At 40.8% G+C, this 27,595-nt stretch overlaps 1 protein-coding gene across 12 annotated transcripts in view; it reads left to right on the plus strand.

Moving 5' to 3' along the window:
• Positions 1–27,595, plus strand: part of PPFIA2 (PTPRF interacting protein alpha 2) — a 265,886-nt gene that overhangs the window by 197,279 nt on the left and 41,012 nt on the right. For 10 of the 12 annotated variants that reach the window (XM_080971449.1, XM_080971453.1, XM_080971456.1 and 7 more), the window contains 12 exons: positions 3,845–4,066; positions 4,250–4,396; positions 5,787–5,921; positions 13,548–13,634; positions 14,078–14,161; positions 14,939–15,070; positions 15,671–15,733; positions 19,586–19,677; positions 21,593–21,728; positions 22,086–22,306; positions 23,350–23,587; positions 26,007–26,036. In XM_080971449.1, the coding sequence (XP_080827575.1) occupies positions 3,845–4,066; positions 4,250–4,396; positions 5,787–5,921; positions 13,548–13,634; positions 14,078–14,161; positions 14,939–15,070; positions 15,671–15,733; positions 19,586–19,677; positions 21,593–21,728; positions 22,086–22,306; positions 23,350–23,587; positions 26,007–26,036 (1,587 nt within the window). The remainder of the gene's footprint in view (positions 1–3,844; positions 4,067–4,249; positions 4,397–5,786; positions 5,922–13,547; positions 13,635–14,077; positions 14,162–14,938; positions 15,071–15,670; positions 15,734–19,585; positions 19,678–21,592; positions 21,729–22,085; positions 22,307–23,349; positions 23,588–26,006; positions 26,037–27,595) is intronic. The other 2 variants (XM_080971455.1, XM_080971458.1) reach the window with 1 other exon arrangement.

Raw genomic sequence — 27,595 nt, forward strand, 5'->3', positions numbered from 1 at the left:
AAGAAGTAGTATATTAATAGTGAAATAATTATTAAGCTCTAACTTAAAATGATTTTTTATATGATTATTGCTTTCATTTTATGGATCAAAGGTCTCGTTAGATAGTAAAATTAATATTAAATTGCTGTTTTAGGGTTGTTTTTAAAAGTCTGGAACGGATTAATCCATTTTGCATTACTTTCTATTGGAAAGCATGCCTTGGTTTTGGAATGCTTTGGTATAGGAACAGACTTCCGAAATGGATTAAGTTTGAGAACCAAGGTACCACTGTATATAGAAATGAGCAAACCAGTGGTATTTTAGGGAGCAGGCTAGCAGGCGGGGCCCATTAGTTACATCATAGGAACCTACACAACACCAAACAAAACACTGTTGCTGTATGTAGGTTTTATTTTATTTCATTTTTTATCTTACATTTTGGAAATGTACATCCAGGTTTTTTTTCTTTAATTTTTTGGGGGGCCCCAAGAGAGTGGGGCCCTAAGCTTTAGCTTGTTTAGCTTATATGTAAATCTGGCACTGCTTCTGGCCCACTACCTAATTTTACATGGCCCACAATATATACCACCACCCTCAATCAGTGAAACAGCAAGAAACACTTTTTGTCACTTGGTCACTCCGGTCTTCTGACATGCATACAACCCATAAAGTGGCCAGGAGAACACACCACACTGAAAACCCAGGGTAGTGAAAAGATACATAGTCAGATTTGATTTTTGTATATGAAATACTAGGGTGCTGATTTTTTAAAAAGTGGAGGCCAATGAAAAACTGTATATAAAGCATTATTAATCCACAGACAAGTACTAATAAAATGAACTGGACTCACAATCCAACACAGCTCTTCTTTTTCTTCCCTATGAGCAGTATTAAGTGGCTTTTAGCCAACATCCAATCATATACAAGAACACAGGCTCTTCCAAGTGTCATAACTGAATGGGCAACGCAAAAGTAAGCTAGACTTTCACCAGTAAGAGGAATCTACTCAGCTCAGTTGGCCTATTCTGAGAGACAGCCAGTCAGCTTTGAAAGACTCAGTTAACCATCTCTTCTTCCAGCTAGGGGGTCTTGTAGAGGCAAACTGTTTAACTCTGTGCTATTAGGGACATTGGAAAATCAACATGGAGTGATGGAGTACATGTAAGACATTTAAATTATAAGTTGATTAGTTAATGTGTTTTATTGTCTTTGGTAGCTGCTGAAAAATAAGTGATTCACTGTAGTAGGTGTGCTTGTTTGAATGCCAAATTATTAAAATTGCTTGCCTAGGCTCTTTAAAAAAAATATCTTAATTTAACAATGCTAGTACTACATCATCAAGTCCCCCACCAAGTGTTATAGTCATTTAATTAACTGTTTGCATGGCTCAGCATATCCTCTGAAAGAAAAAAATGTGCTTCATTTGAAGACCAAATTAGCCGGCACTGGTCTACAGCAAATCCATCCCGCAGCTGCCTATCACCCTAACTGGCCAGCTGGGGCTATTGTAGGACAACATGTAGACATTGGCCATGCTGATTCATAAATAGGTTCCCTTTAACAGGACAGCAGTGTAGACTGTAGTCATGTACCCATGTTGGCTGTAAAGGTTGGTATGGTGCCCCCTTGTTATAGCTCCCTCCCTTGGTCAGAAGGGGCCACTGCAGCACATACATATCATCATTAAGTCCTAAGAATGCTCATGGAAATCATGGTGGCAGCCTTCATAATAATAATAATAATAATAATAATAATAATTTATTATTTATACCCCGCCCATCTGGCTGGGCTTCCCCGGCCACTCTGGGCGGCTTCCAAAAGAATATTAAAATACTATAATACATCAAACATTAAAAGCTTCCCGAAACAGGGCTGCCTTCAGATGTCTTCTAAAAGCCTGGTAGTTGTTGTTCTCTTTGACATCTGGTGGGAGGGTGTTCCACAGGGAAGGCGCTACTACCGAGAAGGCCCTCTGCCTGGTTCCCTGTAACTTGGCTTCTCGCAGTGAGGGAACCGCCAGAAGGCCCTCAGTGCTGGACCTCAGCGTCCGGGTAGAACGATGGGGGTGGAGACGCTCCTTCAGATATGCTGGACCATGAGTGTGATATCTTTGGAATATGGAAATACTGCTCAAAGAAGCTGCAGCTATGTGTTCCTCAGTATCTTTACCACACAAATGGATCATTCATGAAAGCAGTTATTAGTGAAAATGAGCTGATGGATATACCGTATGAACCAGCTCCAAAACCGAATGATAGAATTTTCAGCTTTAGCTATTATCATTGCACAACAATATTCGTGTGATGGTAGGTGGGGATTTATTATATTAATTTGCAAATACAGCTTAGTTCGGTTCTGTGCTTCACATAATATAATTCCAGTGCTTGTGTGTTTCTAACCTAATGAATCTCAGACTCTAGAAAAAAATATTTATCTATTACAGCTAACATGAATGTAAGTCTATCAGTTTTATCAGCAGCTGTAAAGAAATTAAATTAATATGATATTTTAATGCATGTGCAGACATCTATATTTTTTAATTGGATTAAGGCAAATAGTAAGTTGAATAGAAAAATAACTGCAAAGAAAAAGCAAGGCACATACTATTATTTCCTGCAGCATCACTCAACCGTTACAATAACTGGGAGCTATACAGCAAATATAAGCTTTCAAATGTAGACTTACCAGAGGTGAGAGAATAAAAGAGACTAGATCTTTCACAGGTCTACGTGTTCTGTCATTCTGGGGGTCATATAAACTGAGCAAGATTTATAACACAGACGGAATGCTATCTGTGCAATTACTCGTATTTGGAGCATATCAGCAACTATGCCCTCTTGTAGTTACACATGATCCAGAACACAAGTGATGACTGCTACAGAAAGCAAGATAACTCCATGCTTTTCCCCCACTAAAATGTTGGGGGAGGAATATGTGAACAGCTCAGTTGCCAGGTGTGTATTTGCCCTCCACTATTGCCTGTGATGCTTTTGTTGTTGTTGCAACAAGACACCATGAGAAAATACTGTAAGGAGCTGTGTTCAGAAATGGGGAAAGTCGCTGAGGATAGACATTTGAACATAGTTGTGTGAGAGTTTTCCTTTATTTAAATTAGGTTTGGAGTGCTGCCATTTTAGGCACCTGGTCTCTCTTTCTGATAAAGCATTCACAGCTTTGCGTTTTCAGTGTATGCCCTCCGCCTATCTAACAGGAAGATTTAATAGCACCCCTGTGTACCAAAGACTCTGCATCTGTGAGTCGGGAGACGTGGAGGACATTCAACACTATTTGCTCCGATGCCCTTTATATACATCCCCTAGACAAAAATTCCTCGATTACATCCTTTGTTCTTTTTCCAGCTGACCTCCCCTTGAGCAAATCTCTATTTTGCTACCTGGCAATAATGTACTTATTACTGCACTAGTTGCAAAATTTGCTTTGTCTGCAAGTAAGTTGAGAACTAGGTACAGTACCAAGACAAGTATCATAATGGGGAGTGTGAGAAGTGAAGTTCTTAACTTATGCAGGTGTGATTTTGCATTTTGGTAAGTCTGTTTTCCTGTTGTTGTTGTTCAGTTTTGATTCAGTTATTTGTATCCCATGCAATTATTTGTATCCCATGTGACCATTTCCCAACTTGTGTCGAATTGTGATGGCTTATAGCTTTTAGCAATAAAGATTTCATTCATTCTTTTTCTGATAAGCAGTAGCAATCTATTTTGAAGACTTAACCACCGTAGAAATCTGAATCACATGGAAAAGTGCCAACAGTATATTCCTGTTGATTTCATACACTCCATTTCTTCACTAAGTTGGTGAAAGTAGGCTAATGTGAGTGGTCTATGGTTTGTTTGTTTCTTAATAGCGTCTGTCAAATGGCTCCATAGACTCAAATGATGAGACCAGCCAATTGGTGGAACTGCAGGAACTTCTTGAAAAGCAAAATTATGAAATGGCACAGATGAAGGACCGCTTGGCTGGATTGTCTTCCAGAGTCGGGGAGGTAGAGCAAGATGCAGAGACAGCTAGGAAAGACCTCATTAAAACTGAAGAACTGAACAGCAAATATCAGAGGGACATTAGGGAGGTAAAAAATTATTCCACCTCCATTTGTTTTCGTTCATCTGTACATTCATTCATTCCTTTTGAAGCTGGTACATCTCAAAGTCGAGTTTAGATTATAAGCCATCTAATGACCTCCTGCTAGCTACATGAATATTGGCAACAATTGTAAATTGTAGTCTTTTGATGTATTGTTTGTTCTTTTAAGGCAATGGCTCAGAAGGAAGACATGGAAGAAAGGATCACTACCCTTGAAAAGCGTTACCTAAGTGCTCAGAGGGAATCCACCTCCATACATGATATGAATGATAAGCTGGAAAATGAGCTGGCAAACAAGGAAGCTCTCCTGCGTCAGGTTCAGTATCTGGGATCACTGCTAAGAGACTCTTCATAAGTGTCCGCTCATCATTTAGCTGAAAAGAAAGGCAAATGTGTGTTCTTGCTATGATCTTACTCTGCCATCCAAATATTGGTAGATTTGGATCAAAAGGGAATGAGGACTTTTCTTTCCAGCAAGAGAAGTCAAAGATAGATCAGATTTGGGCCCGGATCTATTTTTTCCAGAGCTAAGATGTTCAAGACAAGGCTAGAACATATCTGATTGTCAAACCTGGCTCTTATCAAGTCAGGATGGCAAGATTCTGGGAGTGAATCCAGATTGGGTGAGATGAAGGAAAATCAAGGTAAGATAGAAAGGGAAAGTATGGCAGGTTTATAGCAGCAAGCTGAGCTACACATGAACTATGCAGGCTGGATCATAAACTTTGAACATCAGTAGATTTTGGGGGAGGGTGAATGATGTGCAGTGCCAACCAGGAAAGTATCTGTGACTGCAGCATGCAAGCTATGTTTGCTAATATAAAACAGCCTAAAATAGTGGTTGTCAGGGAACTGCCATTGGTTCAGGAGGGAAAGAGGAAAAGCCAAATGGATTATAGAGAACCCCCAGGGATTGTGGAGAGCAGTTCTTCTTCAACTGAGGAGAGTAAACATGCCTCCAGTGGAGAGGAGCTGCAGGAGTCGGAAGTGGTGAGGCGGTCCCAGGACTCCGTGCCTGGGAGAAGCGGGGAGGAGATGGGTCCTCCGCAACCCACGCCCTCCTTGCGCAGAAAGCATTCGTGCAGAGAGGGGAGGTGCAGAATTGGCGTCAAAGAGTTGCTTTGCTGGGGAAAGTTTAAGAACCACCCACTCACGGATTCTGCCAGCGATTGAGTCAGCCACGGGAGAGTGGGGCTCTGGACAGATAAGGTTTAGTTTGGCAGCAAAAGCAAGGCTTTGCAGCCAAGCGGGGAAATATTTGCTTGCTTACTCTCGAGCAACCCCTTGGAAACATTACAGTGGTAAACTAAGAGCGTGCTAAAAAAAAAAAGTTTTGAACTTGCCATAGGAAGTTTCTTGCTCATAAGAGTAAGAAACCACTTGAAGGTGATATGTCTTGGTTCATGAGAGCAAGGGACAAGCTACTGATTGCTCCTATTTATATGTTTTATTAACTTTCCAGTTTGTTGTAGTGTTCATTCATATTAATGCTTTTTCGGTACATCTCTCTATATTAACACTTCTTCAGTACATCTCTATATAAATCATTACATGCTTCATCGGTTGGGTTTGAGAAATTGAGGAAGATTTGCTCTTCGAGAGCCAACCAGGATGAACCATTGGAAGTCCAATCCCCTGAGAACGGCAGCAATTTCCTGATTCTGCCTTTTATTTATTTATTTAATCGTCTCATTTCTGGGTTTCAGATGGAAGACAAAAATAGACAGCTGCAGGAACGGCTTGAACTAGCTGAGCAAAAGCTGCAACAAACAATGCGGAAAGCTGAAACCTTGCCTGAAGTGGAAGCTGAACTGGCTCAGAGAATCGCAGCCCTGACTAAGGTATTGTACACTTGAGAGCAGGTGAATTTCAGAAACACGTTTTCCTTTAACATTGATTTTCATCCCTTTTCCCTTCCTTCAGCACCATCAGCAGCAATAAAACCCTGTTTTGGAGTGGACAAGATGATTCTACTTATTGGCACCGTAAATAAATACTAATTACACATACGACGTTATTTGCTTTAGCTTAATTTAATGGCAGAGGTATTGCTTCGTATTTCTTGTATGGCTTGAGTCCATTTCTCCCAAAATCCCAAAGGAGTTTATTTTATAATACTTTGTATTATAAAAGAGTTATGATTAATCCAATTCAGCTAAAAATCATGAACTTTATTTGCCATTGAATTTTTTCCATGATTTTCCACATCACATTAATTCAAAGAAACAACAGTGATCACTTTCATTAAAACAGACCAAAAGAAAATAGACACTTTATTTTCCAGGCTCAAATGAATCAGGGTTGCATGAGAGCATAAGATGGATAGGAGAAATACCCAGTGGAATGTTCCTATAGGAAGCAGCATCACGCAAGTTTCATGCAGATATACAAGTTGCCAGTTTGGATGATACACAAGTTCAAAAAGAAAAGGCACATGTCAGTCACATATATTCTGCTGGCTCTTCTTTATAATGCCTAAAACCACTCTTGTCTTGCCTCCCCACCCCCCACCCCTGTGGACTTAGGCTCCATTTCTATGCACACTTTGTTGGAAGTCCATTCCTCACTGAACTGATTGGCACTCAATATCTGAATAGGGTGCAAATGCATTTACAAATGTGTTCTGGAACACAGTAATAAAATCTTTGATGGCATATAAGAGAGAGAGAGATTTTTCATCAGTAACTCAGAAAAGTCACCAAAAATTGGAGGGATTTTTTTAATGCTTCTCATGTTTCTTTTAAAAAACAAACCAAAAGACAATGGCTCATTCCTGTGGGTATCTGTTCTAATGCTTTTTGGATGTGCACAGAGCCTAGGGCTTGCCGATCGGAAGGTTGGCGGTTTGAATCCCTGCGATGGGGTGAGCTCCCATTGTTCGGTCCCAGCTCCTGCCCACCTAGCAGTTTGGAAGTGCGTCAAGTGCAAGTAGATAAATAGGTACTGCTCTGGCAGGAAGGTAAACGGCATTTCCGTGCGCTGCTCTGGTTTGCCAGAAGTGACTTTGTCATGCTGGCCACATGACCCGGAAGCTGTCTGCGGACAAACGCCAGCTCCCTCGGCCTATAGAGTGAGGTGAGCACCGTAACCCAAGAGTTGTCCGTGACTGGACCTAACGGTCAGGGGTACCTTTACCTTTTTAAAGTAGTTTCATGGGTGAATATCTTCTTCCTTCATTAAGATTCCTTGTAGTGTTCAGAAAAAGTCACACCAAGCTAACAAAGTGATGTTGTGAATGGGCCCTCCAATGCACACAGGTGGGTTTTGGGGTTTTTTTTAAAGTCTTTTCTGTAGAGCTCAGCATGTGGGAAGAAAATTATTAGATGTGTTTTCCTCCCACTCCCTCCATGGAACAAATGGAGAAATCTCCATGCACAGCAGCTCCAAAATGGAGCACGCACAATGCTGCCATAGACTGAAGTGTTTATGTGTCCTGTAGTCAGCTAATATAAGAGCTACTGTAAGTGACATTAGAAAAGGAAGGTTGCCATGTTCATCCACTGGGTGGGTGGAGGGAAGACAAAAAACCCCAAACAGTATAGTAACCACTCTGTGATTATAAGTTGCATAGATTTCTAGCCTGTTTGAATGATCATTTCTGTATTGATGAGAAGAAATGGAAAAAAAATTGCTTGTTCATAGGAATCCCAGCCCTTCTGTGTCTTTTCAGTTCTCTCCCTGTTAACTAGATATATATGATCTGTGTGTTCCATCTAGATTGTCTTGTGCAATTTATATCAGGAACTGAGTGAGACAGAATGTATATGTTACTTAATTGAGGGCAAAACTACTATTTGGACAACAAGATCACAAGCAATGCAGCCAACATAGCCAGCAATACATCTGTAGCCATTGATGGCACTAGTGACCTCCTCTTTTGAATGCCAAGCAAGAGCCTACTTGGTCTCAGCAATGCCAATCAGGGACCTTGTTTGCACTGCCTAGTGTGGGGGGAGGGAGTCAAAGGCAAGTTGCACTCTACATCCCAACTGAGTCAAGGCCCTTAACCCACTGCTAACTTCTCCCCAAATAGTTTTCTAGCCAACTCAGTTGCCAGCTTCATTGAAGCCAGCAGAGAGGGCAGAATCAGGGGAAAATCAAGGGTCCTAGTGTATTACTGTTATTATGTTTTAAGTTTAAGCAAGCTCATCAACATAACTGACTTCTTCCCTATAAACAGTGGATAAAAGCGAGAATAGACTTTACTGGAACCCTCCCCACAATTCACTCTACTAAAAAGATGCTTAATGTATTGGGCTCAGAAATCCAGATTTTTTACTTCTGACACATTATTCTCTGTTGATCAATTTGTATAAGATTTCAAATGTTACATAGCAAGAAGAAAACTGACATCAATTTAAACTGGTCTAATACACATGAAATCTGAAATCTTGTTTTTCCTCTGGTGCGATCAACAGTTCTTAGGTGATCACACTTACCCACTGATTACAGTTTTGGGGGCCGCCTTGATGTGGATACAGAAGAGATGTGTATGCAGTTTTGCCACTGATACTGAAGTCAATGGAGGAGTCCTTGAATATTGGGTGGGAGTTCACATAAGAACCTCCTGTACTAGGAAGTATTGGTAATCTGGTAAAACTATAGCCATGTTATGAATTTTCTCGTCTTATAACTACTCTATAGTAGGCTTGTGTTGTTCATAACATTGTGTTTCAAATAATAATAAATATATTATAAATTAATGAACAATTCTAATTCAACTAAAGTAAACCTATTCTGCACCCCTAAATTTAAATATATATTGGATTGGATCTTGACTTAGTCATGCTTGAAGCAGCTTGAAGCACACCTTAAGTGCACTGGTTTTTAATGAGACTGTCTAAGCATGATTAAGTCTGGAGCCAATTCATTCTTAGTATATTTAAGTTGCTTGCGACCAGTTTCTCAGTGAGTTCCAGGGAAAGGGAGTTCCTGAACGAAGAAGCAAAAGTGCAGCAAAACAAAAACAAGGAAGCATCCAATGGAAAAGACCAAAAGAAAGTATCAAAGATGCTGAAGAGAAATACGCTTTTTATTAGTGCCAACATGTTTCCACCCACTTCGTCAAGGGATTTTATGTTTTCTTGTAAACAGCTCAAAAACTTCTATGTTGAAATTGCTGCAAGGCAAAACTCCTCAAGAGTTCTTCCAATGTTCCAGAGGGAGGGAATCATCATGTCTAGGATAGTGTTTCCTCCTTTTTTTGCTACAATCAGAGTGAAATTGCTAGGATACAAAAGGGATGAGTTACGCAGCTTGCCAGACTGGCACCTCCTTCCTCCTGCCTGCCTACTTTGTTTTTATCTCAATACCAGCAGTTTGGTTGCTCCTTCATAGTATCAATTTCATAGTATTAATGCAGTCACACTGAAGAGGAATGTCAGTTTACAGACTATGTACCTCCTTTTTCAAGCAAGCAGTTCTCCCTAAAGCAAAGCAAAAGCCAGTCATGAGGCCTAGCTTCTGATCTATATGCATGTATAGTGGATAACAGATTTCAGTCTCATACCCGCCAACATTTCTCTGATGAAAATAGGGACGTCCCATTCCATAATGATAATTTTACTATTTATACTCCACACATCTTACTCGGTTGCCCCAGCCACTCTGGACAGCTTCCAACATATATAAAAACATAATAAAACATTATTAAAAAAACCTTTTCTATACAGGATCGCCTTCAAACGGCTTGGGGGTCTGATAACTCCATACCCTCCAACATTTCTCCAATGAAAATAGGGACATTCTAAGGGAAAGTGGAACATTCTGGGATCAAATCAGAAAATTGGACAGCTTCTCCAAATTAGTGACGTCCCTAGAAAATAGGGACACTTGAATGATCTGCAGTCTTCTTCATGTCCTGGGGAGGCTGTTAAACTTCCTCACTCTGGGAGAGAAGGAGTCAACACAGAAACTGAGTTTTTGGAAAATGATCAGGAGATTTATTAAACATTGTGGGATAAGCAAATTATTAATGGGAAGATATGTAAACACCAGCAAATGCAGAATGAGTGCTCTCTGTCATATAACCACCCCATAAACAAATCAGAATGAATGTTCGATAAAGACTGGACATAGTCTAACCACCACAAACTTTTTGCAACAAATCAGGATGAATCCTGAATAAATAGGCTATCTGGAGGAGCCCTAGTACTCAGTGTAATCCTCAATTTCAAAATGAGAATATTTTCAGCACTTTGCATCAAAATAACATCAACTCAATCAACAAAGGAAACTGAAATTGTTGTTACTCTAAGAATAGTTTTTGTGCAACACCAAAAATGAGATCTCTGTCTAGACACTAGAAGATAGCGCCAGATATCTGCTGGACTTACACAAAGTGCCCTAAAGGCATTCAAAGACCAATTAAATGGGACTCCAAAGAAGGAAGACAATCTAGACATTTTAACCCCAGAGAAGTTCAGTCATTGCATTAAAAACAGATGAGAGCAAAGTTTTCATCCTGAAGTGATAACATCTATAAGCATTTCAGAAGTGTATTTCATCCTATCCAGCTGTAGCCTCAACCCCAGGAAGCATTTTTGCATTGTTAATTCACACTCAGTATTGCGTGTTTTCAAGCAGCCAACCCTGTGGATATTCTTGATGTGGCCTTAGTGTCACACTTTGGCCTACAAAATATGATTATTCTATTTTTGAAACCTACCCAAATGATACCTTTGTTGACTTTTACCCAGGAATGAAGAAAAGAATGATGTTCAGTTGTGTCTTGCCTAAATCAGAAAACAGCACTTCATTGTCAACCTGACTAAGAGGTCTTTTCCTCCCATCCAAAGACTAGAAAGGCTGTATCCATAACATAAGAATAACAATGATAGCAAGGATGCTGACCAGGGTTGGCCAGGAATAGTTCTTATGTACTAGGCAGTCTAGGAATGATGGTCTCCTGACAAGAAATGAATGGTCAGGACTCCGCAGAGATACATGAGATCTTTCATGCTCCAACAGGATGCCATCAAGGCCCATAGCCAAGGTGGAAGAAGATTTATTTGCCTTTCACCTAATGTCCCTAGTGGAAATAAAGTTAGCAGGCTGGCTCAGGTGACCAGTAGGCTTCCAGCTGTGCAGGGTGGATGCTTCATTTTAAAGTAATCAGGTATTAAGTTTCAACCAATCAATATAAAGTGCCACTCCTACCCATGATCCAGAACATCACAGAGTGCAGATTGATGTAAATCAAGAACTGAAATGGTTCACTTGTTATTGGATTTTACCTCAAAATGCAAAATCACAGGACTATAGTGTTAGAAAGGACCCTAGTGATCACCTAGTCCATGTCCCTGCAATGCAGTTACCTCAACATGCAGTCTCCCATCCAATCTGAAACCAGACCAGACCTGGCTTAGCCTTTGCAAATGTGCTAGCAGTTTTAATGCTATACCACTATGTCTACCTTAGCTGCAATTTTGGTAATCAAAATCTTTTAGATGCAGTTTCTTGTGGCTATTGCTTTTGCCTGTAGATTTTCAGCGTTGCAGTCAATAAGGACCTATATGCCTTTGCTAAGGACAAAGAAATGTTGAGCCTGACCCTTTCTTCATCCTTAAAGTAAATTTCTTCTGTAAGCTTCAGGGGGTATTTTTCTTTGTTCTTACTTAAACCATTTCTCCTCAAGGGGGAAAAAGTTGCACATATTGACCTTACATGATCAAGCCTTGGTGAGCCTTTGGTTCATGTGATTTCCCCTCAGCCCACCTGTTCTCCTCTTCCAGCTACAAAGAGGCGAAAAGAAGCTGTTGCTTCTGTTTTTAACTAACCACTGTTTAGCATTATATCCAGTCCCCAACAAACTATGCTTAACTTTGAGTATGGTTTACTAAGACAGCCCAATTTCTGGCTTGTTTCAATAAACCATTGATAAGATTAATCACAACTTTGAGTTCAGACTAAACTTACTGCTATCCTGCAGTAAATTGTAATGGAGGTGATGTCTGTAGTCTTCCTTGGAAGGAGGAATAGGGAAGGGGGACCAAGCTGCATTCTATGTTAAACCATGGTTTAGCATTACATCTGAATGAGACAACTGTGGGCTTGTAGAGCTCTAACGTTTTAACTGAATAGATGGGAGGTCTTTCTTTAAGCACACCTCTCAGCCAATTTACAGGTAAGAAAAAAGTCCACTGTCAAACAAATTATCAGCTTCATTTTATGCTTGGAAAGGTGTTGAATCGTTGGATGAGACTTTTTTATTAATATTAAATATTCATGTTGATCTGAGTGCTCTTTTTATCTTGTAGCATATACTGACACATTATAAGGAGTGTCTTCTCTTAATTTTGACTTTGGTCTTGTGAGTCGCCAAGCCAAATGCAGCCGATCAGCTACGTATGGTCATCTGCCCAGGGTACTCTGATAATCCTTCTGCTTTTGCGGCCTGCCTGGGACTGCAAAACAAAAACGGGGGGATTGTCAAAGACCTGGCAGACCCTAGTCCAGGTGGGCTGCATATGGCTGGGTGGGGTTGCAGGTTGTGCCCTAAAATGTTTGCAATGAACTTTAATTTGGGCTGAAAGGGGTTAACTAGTCCAAAATCCAGAATTGGTCATACTCAGAATAGGCCCATTAAAATCAGTAGGCCTAAGTCAGTAATGTTCATTTATTTCAGTGGGTCTACTCTGAGTATGGCTAACAGGGATACAACCCATTATTCATTCTGGGTTAAATAAGGAGTAATTCACATTGACTTTTTTTAGAAGTCCATGGTGTGTGTTAATGGGACATGCAGTAAACATAGGATCCATTGTGATACATTACCTAACTGAGCATTTGCCCAGATCGTTGTTCACTAAACTAAAGAGTGGCATAGCCAGACATAATGTGAGCAGCTTGTGGAACAACCAGACACCTGCTTTGCATTCACCACAAACTCAGTAACCCTTTCATAGTAAGCCCGGGAAAGTTATGATATTTCCTTTAGTTATATGCTTTCATATCTTTTAGGCAACCTACCATAACATTATTCTAGAGATGACTAACCCATTTGGTTTAGTATATTCTGTAACATAATATACATTGTTTTTGTTATGATAAAATTGTAGGATGGTCTATTTTTAAAAAAATAATAATTCTGGCATTGGCTCCTCAAAGTTGTGTTCTGGTCTTAAGTTTATCCAAATTCCAATCAGGCTTTATATTTGCCATAATTGCTTTGAGATCCCTCTATAGAGGAAGAGTAATTCTCACCAGCCAGCCATCACTAATCTGAAATTTCCATACCTAGGTTGTTAGCTTTTTTAGCATCCCATTGTTTTTAGTTCATCCGCATCAACTGCCTCATGTCACCCTATTGTAAGTGTGGTTTATTCTACATAAAATTCTGTCAGTTAAAGTATTAAATTTGCAATCACACTTTTCTTTTGAGCATTCTGTGCTGTGTTCTGTTCAGTGTTGGTGTCTTTAGTTCTGATTTTTCAATTTTGTCCCTCTCCTTTTCCTTGACTTGTTAGTCTGATCCAACCTCTTCTACCTCATCTGATGATTATCAATATGTTATGGAAGCTAAACTGCAAGAAATGATCTCCATACGTAGGAAGGTAGTCCTACTGGACTTTACTTTCTATTGCTAAATAGAATCCATCTAATTTTGTTTTCTTATTTTTAAGAACTCTTTTTTAAAAATATATGTATTTCTTTTATTGATAATCAACCATTGTGCGGTTCAGTGCTTAAAGAGCTTACAATTTTATGATGGCAGGTTTGTGTTCAAACCATGCACAGTCTGCATGTTACATTTGGCTGATTTCATTGCTCATAAATAACTCCAATGTTTTGCTGGATGCTTGGATGTAACAGGCCTTTGTAGCTGACACATTTCAAGCAATGCTGTTCAGCTGCCTGTTTGAATAACATTTATTTTTGAAAACTAAGTTTGCAGTTAGTAGTAGCTTGCTTTACATTTTCTTTAAAACAAATTGAGATTTTGGCTCAGAAAGCTCTTTAAGTTTCAAAGAAGTGTGTTTATTTATTTTTGATATAGGCAGAAGAAAGGCATGGCAACATTGAAGAGCGCATGAGACACTTGGAGGCCCAACTGGAGGAGAAGAACCAGGAGCTTCAAAGAGTATGTGTATTGTTGATCATTTCATTTATAGTTTGACTCGTCTAAGCTAAATGCATCACACTGTTTCACATAGTCCCCCTTTTACCTAAAAAACGAGTCTCATATCTAGAAGCTCAACTGGAAGAGAAGAATCAGAATTTCCCCTGAATTGCTTATATTTATTTATTTTTTGACTTGATGAATATGAACGGAACGATTATCAGCTATTGAATGTGCGCAAATGTTTGCTTCAGCAGTAGTGCTAATAAATTTTATCCTCTGGCAGTATTTGTTTTTGCTGTGCGCTACTGTACCACAGGTACTGTGACACAGGTGGCACTGTGGTCTAAACCACAGAGCCTAGGGCTTGCCGATTGGAAGGTTGGCGGTTCGAATCCCCGCGATGGGGTGAGCTCCCATTGCTTGGTCCCTGCTCCTGCCAACCTAGCAGTTCGAAAGCACATCAAAGTGCAAGTAAATAAATAGGTACCACTCCTGCAGGAAGGTAAATGGCATTTCCGTGTGCTGCTCTGGTTCGCCAGAAGCTGCTTAGTCATGCTGGTCACATGACCCGGAAGCTGTACGCCGGCTCCCTCGGCCAATAAAGCGAGATGAGCACCGCAACCCTAGAGTCGTCTGCGACTGGACCTAATGGTCAGGGGTCCCTTTACCTTTACCGTACCAGGGTATCATTACTGTGATTTCAGTTACAATAATCCACCACTCGTGTTTCACTAATGATAACATTTTAGATAACTTTGGAACCGCCCATTTTGTTTCCTTGATACTTTATTGAAGGCAAGGCAAAGAGAAAAAATGAATGAAGAGCACAACAAGAGATTATCAGATACTGTGGACAGACTTTTGACAGAATCTAATGAGCGCCTGCAGCTACATTTAAAAGAGAGAATGGCAGCATTGGAAGAAAAGGTAAAATGAGCAAAACAAATGGTTCATATACAATGGTAGTCATGCTCAGAACAGAATCAATGGATCAGCCTAAGAAGAAATGTACTAAGCTGCCTTTTGCTTAGAGTATTGGCCCATCTAGCTCAATACACTCTGAGTGTATGACCCAATTGAATATTGTCCCATACTTACCTTGATTTGTATTTTTGGTTTCCTTTTTTCTGTTCTTGATACTATGGGTGGAAAGCAAATAAATACTTAGGGCATGATCCCTTGCCCATCAAATCTTCCTGTCCTTTCCTGTATGTGAAATCCTCACTGACTTTCCTTCCTTCCAGCTTTCTTCAAAACTCAGTGGAGCTACTCATGTACTCAGGGGTATTTGCAGTACACAGACTGGGCCATGTGCTTAATGTTAATCCTATGTTGATGGCAAAATGTCAGTCCAAAATTGATGCCGTCTGATAGCTATCAGTGTTAATAGTAGAACTTTTAACATATTCATAAAAGGATAGTCAATACTTGTTATTACAATAGGAAGCGTGAAAAAAATGCAGATTCTGCAGAAATGTGTTTTATTTTGCTGTAATTTCTCTACTTTTGATCTTTTCTCTTTCTTAGAATGTTTTAATACAAGAATCAGAAAGCTTTAGGAAGAACTTGGAAGAATCATTACATGATAAGGTATTCTTTCTTTCCTACCTGCATTCACCTTTATTTTAAAAAGCAACTGATTACCAAAAAAGAAGTAGTAATCTTCGGAATTCAAAACCTGAAAATGTTCCTAAAGATAATAGAACCTATGGTTGTATCCAACTAAGACACTGCAAGAGGAACAACTTCTACTTGTGTAGGGGAAGCTCTCTTTCCACGCCCAGTTGTGTCGCAATGGGGGGTGGGTGGGCGGTACGCCTTGGGTTCCATATCTGCGGGGTTGACAAGAAGTCACCCTGTGGTGGCTCGTCGTGGCCTGAGCAGCCATCGCGCCACAGCAGCCACATGTGGAGGATCCTCCATTTGCGGTTGCAGCTGCAAGAAGAGGATCCCAGCACCGCCGGCAAACCGCTAAGTACAGCGCATGTGTGGTGTCACATGCATTCACTGTACGTAGCAACGTTGCGCATGCACAGTATAGCGGTTTGCAGCTGGTGCCGTTCCAGTGCCATACGGACGGTGCCGGGATCCCTCCTTCTCTGCTACAGCTGCGAACGGAGGAATCGGATCCTCCGTTCGCGGCTGCAGCCATGAGCACAGGATCCCAGCACCGTTGTACGGTGCTGGAGTGGCGCCGGCAGCAAACTGCTATACAGCACATGCACAGCGTCACATGCAAGTGCTGTACGTAGTGAGGCCACACATGCGCTGTATAGCGGTTTGCCGCCGGAGCTGCTCCAGTGCCATACGGACGGTGGCAGGATTCTCTGCTCGTGGCTGCAGCTGCAAATGGAGGATCCTCCATTTGCGGCTGTAGCGGCAACGAAGGGATCCTGGCACCGTACATACGGCTCTGGAGTGGCGCCGGCGGCAAACCACTATACAGCACATGTGTGGCGTCACTTCATACGGGGCATGCGTCATACGTAGTGATGCTGCACATGCGTCCTACATCGTGACGCCCGCCCCAGGTACCATGGCACCTTCCTTCATCCCTGCCCATGCCTCCCTTTGTGTGCCCCTTGCATCCCCTCTATATCTGATATGGAGCTCCCTCAACCCTCCAAATCAGATTGCAGGGGATGCAATGGGAGGAGAAGGTGCAGAAGTTTCATTGTGTGAGCAATTAAACTGGACAGTGCTATTGTTCACACATCCAAGTGAAGATATGAGAGAGCTACAAGCCACACAGCATCAGCATTCAGCCATACACTAGAAAACCCGCACCTCTGTAGGCTGCAATCCTCAGCACATTTCTCTGGGAGTGAGCCCCACTGAATGCAACTTACTTCCAAGTGAGCATGCATCAAATTGGGCTGTACACTTCAAGTAGTGTTTATTGGCCTGCTGATACTATTTATGGACCCTAGTGCAGGCATGAATTGCCCCCACAAAATATGTGGGCTGGATCCATTTGGTTGAATGAAAGACTTTCCTCCAAACTCCCACATTCGTATGTAAATACCTCCTCCCCCACTCTAGAGATGCATTTTGATTGCTCTGTTTCCATAGAATGCTCAGTTCTGGGTGGCCAATGGCCAGAAACTTATTGAGGACATGAGTCTTGAGCTTTCGGCCCCACATCTACCCAATCCTGACAGTCATATTAAAAATAGCATCAAAATTGCCCTTTGCAAGTCAACACAGCTTAACCCCTGTACCGTTGATTTAATGAACCAGTCAAATTCATTACAAACATTTATAACAAATGCCATTTTTCTAATTCTTTACCAACCTACAGCCAGCAGATAACATAAATTCAACCAATCATATTTAAGTAAGCAGAAAGTAATTTTGCTAGGTATCAGATTAAATAGAAATAGAAGGAGTGGAACGGGGAAGAATTGTGGCTGAGCCCTGAGTCTAGGGGCAAAATAACTGTTAATACTTGATATCAGAACCAAACATGAAGGGAAGAAATTGTAGACAAATACATTTTTTAATTTGGCTGCCATTTGTTCCTAAAAAGAGAATTTTCAGAAGGAATGGATGAGATTAGACTTCTGGCTATGACTCATGAGCTCCTTGTTGCTTCATTTGTTTATTTTAATAATTTGTTGGCCACATTCTGTTCCAAAGAATGGTACCTGAAGCAGTGTGCTTCCTTCCAATTATGCTTTTCCCCACATTTTGTCTATACTTGTTGTCAGGAAGAGACTGAATCTTTTTGGGGGGGGGGGATGTCATATTTAGCATTTATGGAATGTAAATAGCTGTTGCCTATATGTATTTTGTGCAGTTGAAAAATATGTTTCCAGAATTTATTCATGTATTTGGTTTTTGATTTACTGCATTTATAGCCTGCCTCCCCCCCCCCCCCGGAACAGCTCAAGACATGCTTGCCCCATGGATGAGTGGATGACCCAAGATTCTTCGGTTTTCTTCTTGTCCTGAGTGGGGATTTGTACTGGAGTCTTCCTAGCCCTAGTCTGACACACTAACCACCATACCATGCTGCCCGCCCTTTACATTTTCTTAGCTAAAAGAATAAGTGGCACAGCAGAAGGATACTATGATTCTTCCTGATACCAAGAACAAGTGGGGGCAGGTTTCACAGGAATAGGTAGATCCTCTTTCCCCAACATGGTACCCTCCAGATGTTTCATACAACAATTTCCATCAGTCAGTGCAGCACAGTCATGATAGCTGCTCCTTAAGGGAGTTCCATGAGCTGGATCTGGACCTATTCATACTTAGAGTAGAATACTCAAATCAATTCTTTTAAAAGGACTATTCCAAACCTAAGTCTGGATCCGAGCCAAATGATTTCGTATATAAAATCCTGTGCATTTTTCTTTGACTGCTTTCGTTGAAAATTCGAGCTGCATTTTTTTCCCCCAATAGAGAAGGGTCTAGATTCCTGTTGTTGTTACTATATTAATTTAGGAATAGTTTCTTGCTTATGCAGTTCACTCCTGTTCATTGAGGGCTAGTGGTTTTATCATGCTAAACTGAGCTCAAACTGCTGTACCAAACCTTTTAAAAAAATTAGGGGAAGTGTTCTTTGTCCTCGATCCTGTTATTTGTGACTGACCCATAAGAACAAGTAAGAAACAATTGATTCATATCTGATGGTTTTCAGTGTGCCTCAATGACAACTTACGTTAGCTGGATTTATGTCTTTGTTGCAAAGTGTTATTCTTTTAAGAACTCTGTGCGGTCAAACCCCGATTCTTGAACTTAATCCATTCCGGAAGCCCGTTCGGCTTCTGAAATGTTCAACAATTGAGGCACGGCTTCTGTTTGGTTGCAAGGCTTCCTCCACTCAAGCAGGAAGCCGCATTGGACATTTGGCTTCTGAAAAGCGTTTGAAAACCAGAGCATTTACTTCCGGGTTTTCAGCATTTGGGAGCCAAAACTTTCCAAAACGGAGGAGTTCAGGAGCTGAGGTTTGACTGTATAAACTTTAAAACAGCAAAGAAGGAATGCAAAATTGGTGAAAACTGGAATCTTTGGAATGTATTTATAGTCTTCCATTTGTTATGTCTGGCATCACTAAAAATCACCAATGATTAGTTTGTCTAGCTAACAAAGGAATTTTTTTCTACAATTCTCCCGTTAATAATTTATTTTTCATATTGTAAAAATATCTATAGACGTGTTTTGTTGGGCTGTTTAAAATGATTAGTTGGTTTATTGCAACTTTAACCTTAATAAGTAATGCTATTCAATAAGTAATGAGTCCAACAAATTACTTATTTAACAAATATTAGTTTTAATGAAAATAATATTTTTACAACCCCTTGCTAGGCTGATACAATGTAAGTTGGTACTTTGTTGCCGAGAAGCTTAATGTTGTTCACTGATATTAATTTTGATAAATGTAAGTTTTGATATAAAACATTGTTGACTTCTTCTTTTTATCATTATTATTATTTCCAGGAAAGATTGGCAGATGAAATAGACAAGCTGAGAGTTGAACTTGACCAGTTGAAAATAAGAGCAGGTTCTTTAATTGATCCCACGTTGTCAAGGTAGCCTAAGAAAACCATAATATTTTCTTAATTTTAATATATTTAAAATCATACTATGTTGAAAATACTGTTTGCAGTTCACCATCCACCATGTGTTACAAGCAGCCTTTGAAAATGTTATCTCTTTAATCATCGTCATTTTCTAAGGCACTGGGTGAAGTGCTTCCTTTCATAACTGCCAATGGGAAATCTGCTTTAGGCATTTATAGGTTGTTTTACGTGGGTTTTGAGAAAGTGGTGGCAGGAAGAGGAATGGACAAATAAGTCCATGCTTAAATTCAGATGTGATGAATATTGCATTAGTTCTCCTGATTATAATGCTAGCACATCTGTCCCATTTTCTAATGTTCCTTTCATGTTGCAATACCTGTTGCATTAGGGAACCTGTAGCATTTAGTGCTAACATTCATTCACATCAGTGGTCACGGTGTGGTGTGACACACAGTGAATGTCACTAGACGAGATTGATGCTCCCCCATTCATCCTTTCACATATGTGCTTCTGTTTCTCCATTACGTCCCCATGAAAACAGCAGGAAAGAACTTTGTGCCAGTGTACCACCCCCAATTTTGTCCCTTCCATGATTTTCTGGGTTAAGGGGCTGCAAAGTGATTTTTTTCTAGTAACAGGTATGTAGCCGTGTTGGTCTGCCGTAGTCGAAACAAAGCAAAAAAAATCCTTCCAGTAGCAGCTTAGAGACCAACTAAGTTTGTTCTTGGTATGAGCTTTCGTGTGCATGCACACTTGTTCAGATACACTGAAACAGAAGTCACCAGACCCTTATATATATTGAGAGGGTGGGGAGGGGTATTGCTCAGAAGGGTGGTGGGAATGGGTGGTTGGCTGATAGGTGTGGTAAACCAGTTGACAACTGCAATTGGTCTTACAGGAAAAAGCAAGGAGTGAGATGGATTCTTATCTCATTATACATGTGGATTCTTATCTCATTATACATGATAAAGCTATTTTTAGCCCTCTCACCGCTTGCTTTTTCCTGTAAGACCAATTGTAGTCATTAACAGGCGTCAACTGGTTTACCACACCTATCACCCAATCACCCATTCCCACCACCTTTCTGAGTAATACCCCTCCCCACCCTCTCACTATATATAAGGTCATACCAAGAACAAACTTAGTTGGTCTCTAAGGTGCTACTGGAAGGATTTATTTTTTTCAAGAATCAAATAACATGGAAGTGAGCACTAAACATGCACCATGTGCCACTGGTTTTCAGGAAATGGCTTTTATGTCACGTGAAAGCTCACATGCAATGCAGAAATTAACAATTAGGGAAATGGAATAAACTTCATGTAAATGCAGCCTGTTTCCGATTTGTATGACTTTTATATACAGTTACCCATAAGTCTGTTCTGCTTCATCTCCACGTTAAGTTTTATTTCAATCTGGGGGAGGGGAAAAGATCACATTTCAAGTGTATATTTAAGTGTGTCTTTTAAAATGTATCTTTTCTCAAAATACACCCTTGTAAATGATGAAACGTTTGAGCTGAGAATTATGCAGAAACATTTGGGAAGTGCAAAAGCTAGTGGGAAACTTAAGCTTCATCCAAGAGTTGTTCATTTGGTCTTGAATCCTGGTTGATTTCAACCCAAGTCTTGCCAGTTCAAGTTTCATTGCTCTCTCCACACCACACTGACTCTCAGGAAAACGTGTCATTTTGAGTTTTACTGATTATTTCTAGTTTCCATTCAGATACATCACAGAGCTTTATTACCCTCGTAGCATTTCAGGAAATCAGCCAAAATTGTTTTCTTTATGTATAGAATGAGATTTCATAGGATGAACGTCTCCGCACATTGTAAAATAGTTGATAAATTATTGATACATTATTTTCTTTTACAATTTGGTTTATTTATTTGCATCTGCTAATTCGTGTGCTGCAACTGTTTTTCAGACCACATCTTGATTCATCAACAGAGCTGAGGTACTCTGTGAGCTCCCTAGTTGATAGCCAACCAGATTATAGGTCTACTAAGGTGATAAGAAGACCTAGAAGAGGCCGTATGGGAATCCGGAGAGACGAACCAAAGGTTTATCTTGTTATCTTGTTCTTTGTTTATTAAAAGCAGTGCTCCTATTATAGTAATGGAAATGGATAAGTTTTAGCCATAGTGGTCCAAGGAGTCTGGATGATCAGTGACAGAGGCACAACATTCACTGCTGCTCAGGAAGATTGGCTTGGTAAGGAGGAACTGTAGTCCAGCCAAGGCCTTGCCTCAAGGCCATTCCTCTTTCTGGAAAGTGACTCTTGTACAAGTGGCCTGAGAAAACTAAAACATGTTAATCAATGCCAACAGTGTTTCAACATGCTAGGCTTTCTGTTTTTAATTTCTCTCAAAATTAACATTTGAAATGAGGCTGATCGGTATGCATTTCTTTCCAATTAGGTGAAATCCCTTGGAGATCATGAATGGAGCAGAAGTCAACCGATGGGTGTTCTGAGCAGCCATCATTTTGAGAGTGACACTGAAATGTCTGACATTGATGATGACGACAGAGATACAATATTTAGCTCCATGGATCTTCTGTCGCCAAGTGGACATTCTGATGCCCAAACCCTTGCTATGATGCTTCAGGAACAACTGGATGCAATCAACAAAGAAATCAGGTACTTGTACATCACCAAAAAGCAAGAGCTTTCTCATCCCAGGCAACAAATCGTGGAAATGCTTGCAATAAATAAAATGGGTTTATTCACATGCATCTGGCTGGTCTCTGAGGGAAGCAGAACAACCAACTTAGGTGGAATTTTATTCATATCAGCAGTGCAATCCTGAAACACCTATTACGTATTTTTCAAAAGAAAAGGCAAATGTGTACACTTGTTTAAGAGAATTTGTATACCGCTTTATTGTCAGCAAAACCAGTAAGCATTTAATGTCTCCCCAAAAGTAGACCCTTTAGTTCAGCTATGTTCATGTAATATACAGCCATAAGAGACAACTACGCAATACCTTTCAGGCCCCTTAACATTTCAACTGTTTGTTGTGTAGGTTTTCCACCTTTCAAGGTGGAATGTTTCAGCTGTGGTGAACCTTTGAAGTCATTTAAGCAACTGATTCTACAAAATTGCTAAATCAATTGAAATAGATGCTTTGACTACAGTGTACATCATTATAATGTTTGACATTTTATTTTATTTTATTATATTTTGCTGGAAGCCACCCAGAGTGGCTGGGGAAACCCAGCCAGATGGGCGGAGGTATAAATAATAAAATTATTATTATTACTATTATCTTCTTATTTAAAGCTCACCGATGGGTCTCCAACATGATGTACTGGTGAAGCCTATATCATTTGTGAAAAGCACCTTATTAAACTGTTGCCAGGGATCAGGGCAAGGAAGCAATTCGCTGTACAGTGGTACCTCTGGTTACGAACGCTTCTGGTTAGGAACGCTTCAGGTTACAAGCTCTGCTAACCCGGAAGTAGCTGCTCCTGGTTGCAAACTTTGCCCCAGGATGCGAACGGAAATCGCGCACGCAGCAGGAGGCCCCATTAGCAAAAGCATGCCTCAGGATAAGAACGTTTTAGCTTAAGACAGACCTCTGGAATGAATTAAATTCATAACCAGAGGTACCACTGTATTGGAATACCACTCACATGACATTAGCTGTTTTAATTCTGCTGCCTCCCAATTCATGTTTATAGGTTAATCCAAGAGGAAAAAGAATCAACGGAATTGCGTGCTGAAGAAATAGAAAATAGAGTAGCCAGTGTAAGCCTAGAAGGCTTAAACCTGGCCAGGGTCCATCCTGGCACATCCATTACTGGCTCCATTACAGCTTCCTCCCTTGCAAGTTCTTCTCCTCCAAGTGGGCATTCTACTCCGAAACTCACTCCCCGCAGCCCAGCCAGGGAGATGGATCGTATGGGCATCATGACACTGGTAAGAAAATGTACAAATACAGTTTTGTGCTGATCGTTTCACTTATTTTATTACTTCTCTAAATAAGATTTTTTTTTCTATAGCTTGTTTCTTTTCCTGCTCATTTATTTATTTGCCTATTATTATGTTTTTGTCTGTAGTAGAATCACGTTGACCATTAATACAAAATGCAATAAGACTTCATATAGGGCCATTGCCAGTGTTACACAAGATACAGTAAACAATAAAAAATAGTAATGAAATGAATTTGTGGGTTGCTGGGATAAGCACTCTTCATTATGTTTCCAGTCAGTGCTCCAGAAAGCTGTTTAGGATACCAAACAATGAAAAGTTTTGCAGCCCTTTAAAGACTTAACAAATTTGTGTTTAGGAAGTGCTTTTCCTAATAAAAGGACTTCTCAGATATATCATGTCTGTTTGCACAGTGTAGGTGCTAGGCCTTGGTGGCTGTGCTGTAAAAAGACTATAGGGCAGGGAGACCAGCTGAAGCTGATGGAAGGCACCCCACACCACTGAGGTCACCTGAGCCTCAAGTGACAACAAGGAATCCAGAAATATCCCTAATCTGTGAACCTGCCCCTTCAGAGGGAGTATAACCCTATCAAGAGGAGGCAACCTTCTAGCCATCCCAGTCTAGGGAACTGCTCACTAACAGTGCCTCAGTCTTAACTGGATTTAGCTTCAGTTTGTTGGCTCTTATCCAGTCCATTACCAATGATCCAGCACATCCACTCTCTCACCTGCAGATATATAGGAGAAATAGAGTTGTATGTCATCAGTGTATTGCTGACAGCATACTCCAAGCCTATCGATAACCCCACTCAGCAGTTTCATGTAGACGTTAAACAGCATAGGGGATATAATCAAACCCTGAGGAACCCCACATTGAAGGCTCCATGGGGCTGGAGAATCCTCCACAAGCAACACCCTCTGGAAACAACTATCCAAGTAGGACCAGAACCACCGCAAAGTGGTGCCACCCACCCCCAACTGCTCCAGAAGGATACCATCGTCAAAGGTATCGAAAGCTGCTGAGGGCTTGAGGAGAATTAACAGGGGCACATTTCCCTGTCTCTCTCCCAACAGAGGTCATCATACAGGGCGACCGAAGTAGTTTCTGTACCAAAACCAGGCCTAAACCCTGACTGAAATCGACCTAGAAAATCAGTTTCCTCCAAGAGTACCTGGATCTGGTCTGTGAGCACCTGTTCAAGAACATTGCCCAAGAAGAAGATATTAGCAGTAGTTACTTAGGTTTTCTGAATCCAGGGAGGGTTTCCTGAGGAATGGTTTTACCACTGCCTCCCTCAAGCAGGCAGGGACCACCCCCTCTCACAAGGAGACATTAATCACCTCCCTAGCCCAGCCTGCTGTCCCCTCCCTCCTAGATATTACCAGCTCAGGGTCTAGGGTGCTAGTGGTCACCCTGACCAATCCAAACACCTTGTCCACATCCCCAAGCCTTACTAACTGAAAGGCATTGCATGTATGAACTTCCATTTACAAGTTTGATACAAGATTCCCAACTCTGGTTTGCAAGGGGTTATTCAAGCCATAGTTTGCCAGTTTGGATATCATGGCCAACTATGATTTGTCAAAAGTCAGGAAGTTACTATTAAAGTAGAATGCATGGGAGAAGAAAGGGAAGGGAAAGGAGGTGGAAGCCTACTACAGAGTTCATTCATGACATCCAAATCAACTCCTGGTGTTGCAACAGCAAAACAGAGTCACAAAAAGGCTTTATTAAAGACTGGTGGGGTGGTACCAGGGCTTTTCTTCAGCTGCAACTCACCAGGATTCAGTTCCAGCACCTCTCAGGTGGGCACCATTGCTATCATAATAGAACAAGGAAGATGATGAGTTCTAGAAAAATAGCACTGAGTGGTACTACATGGGGACAGAACTTAATTTGCTGCATGGCAACAAATGTGACTTAAGGCAGCCCTGCTTTTCCTGCTGCAGTTAAAATAGCAGCATAAGATCTAACTGCAAATTAAAAGATTCAAGTATGCTTGTGGAGTTGGTTCCAGAGAAAACTAAGCAGAATTCTCGTCATACAGTGGGACTTTCCTGAATCCTTCCCCCATCTACTACAGAGCCCATAATCTCCGAAAAGCCTTCTGAGGCTCAACATACCACCTTGAACAATGTTGGATGAGGCTAGTGGAGTTGCAGCAATATGGGGAAACTGGGGGAGATTTCATGGGGCTGCTTTGCATAAGTGGGAGTGCTTTTCACCTTGCACAAGTTAACTCTAGATCCAAGCCATAGTATTTTACTTGAAGTTTTGCAGTTTCCAAAACATTGATTTTCCGGTTTGATGTTGAAAAATGGAAATGGATAGGATATCAGTATCTTTTATTTTACCTACACGGCTTTGATCATTCCCCTTTGTTCTTTCCTTTGTTTTCAACTCCAGCCGAGTGATCTCAGGAAGCACCGGAGAAAGGTATGCATACTTTTCTCTCTTTTTTAGCATGCTACTGTGAATTTTCTCCCATGTGCACTTAAAACTCAGTTTAACCGGATTTTTTCCACAGGTTTTTTAAAGTAATTTTTCAAAATGAATTTCTGCATTTGTAATTGGAACTTGAGAACATCTAAAATCAGGCCTCAGCTCTTGAAACTCACAAAGATGATTTGTGTCATCTTTGAAATTTGATGTGTAACTCATTGTGAATCATAACTTTGCATATTAGTTTATACAGCTGCAGAAAACTTCTCATTATTCTTCTAAATAGTAAAGCACCCTGAATGTTATAGCAATACATGTCACAAGCATATATGAAACTACCAGAAGTTGTCATTACTTCCGGCTTATTAAGCAGAACCCTGGTAAGTCTGTACTGATACATAATTTTGATCTTGCTTTGATATGTATCCAGTTGTAACTTTGGCTATGTATGTGGGATTAATAAAACAATGGTGGCATGCATCAAATTACACAGATGAGTCAATATCTGAGGCCTGTCTTTTGCTGGTCTCAATTTTATACACTTCTTTAGTGGCAGAGCGTGTCCTCCCTAAAAGAGGGCACGTGTTGCGGTGAGACCTGGAGACTGACCTTCTGGTTGTGGGTGGGTATACCTCTCCCTATATTTAGGGCATTTTTGCAATTGGCCTTGCTATGCCGTCGTGTGTCATCTGTCTTTGGGACAGGGGCACAGCAGGAATTTTCCCCACTTGCTGATTGGCTGTTGCCATTTGGGTTTTGTCTGCTGCATAGCAAATCGTCACAACTTCTAAGGTTGCAGATAGGCACTGGTTCAGGTGATAGGGATGGGAGAACAGTCTCGCCATCCCTATGTGAAGGGTATTCCGTTAAAGGAATCCAGGGACTCAACTTGGTTTGGCCAACCCCCAAAAGGGGATTGTTCCCATGCCTGAGTCCAGGGGAGCATCTGGGGAGTGGGCATAGTCTGTTCCCAGGCTTTCTACCTACCTCAGGTGTTCACCCTTGGCTGACCTATGATAGAGCTCTGGGTCAGCACTACCTGCAAGGGTGCAGGGAGCTAGTCGAACCAGAGCCTATGCAACCACTCACTTTCTCGAATCAATAAAGTTGTGGCCTAAATTCTGCCAAAAACCAAAACTAAAATTTGAGTCAATTGTGTTTTTATTTGGGGGGGGGGTCCTCTGGGTCTAAACACGCAATTGGTTTCCTCCCTGAAGCTACTTTGAATACTGAAGAGTATTTTGAGCTAGAATATCCATTGTATGTTCACATAAATTAGCCAGGCTTTGCAAACATGGAGTGTGAGAAGACACAGCATGTGTAAGCAACACAGTCCTATCAACCTGTTCGGTACTGGGTCCATATAAAGTTAATTAAATGATGCCCGAGGTCCAAACATTACAGTAAGCTAATTACTGGCCCCATCCACTCTTGGTTTTTCTTTATACCCCACAATAATTATGTATCTATGTCAAGAGGATGGGGTGTGGAATTATCTGTTACCAACCCAAACTTGCTCAGTATTCTTTGTTTATGCAACCCTGTGTAGGGTG

Source organism: Podarcis pityusensis (assembly GCF_964106645.2).
Source record: "Podarcis pityusensis genome assembly, chromosome: 10".
In the NCBI taxonomy this organism is placed as follows: domain Eukaryota; kingdom Metazoa; phylum Chordata; class Lepidosauria; order Squamata; family Lacertidae; genus Podarcis; species Podarcis pityusensis.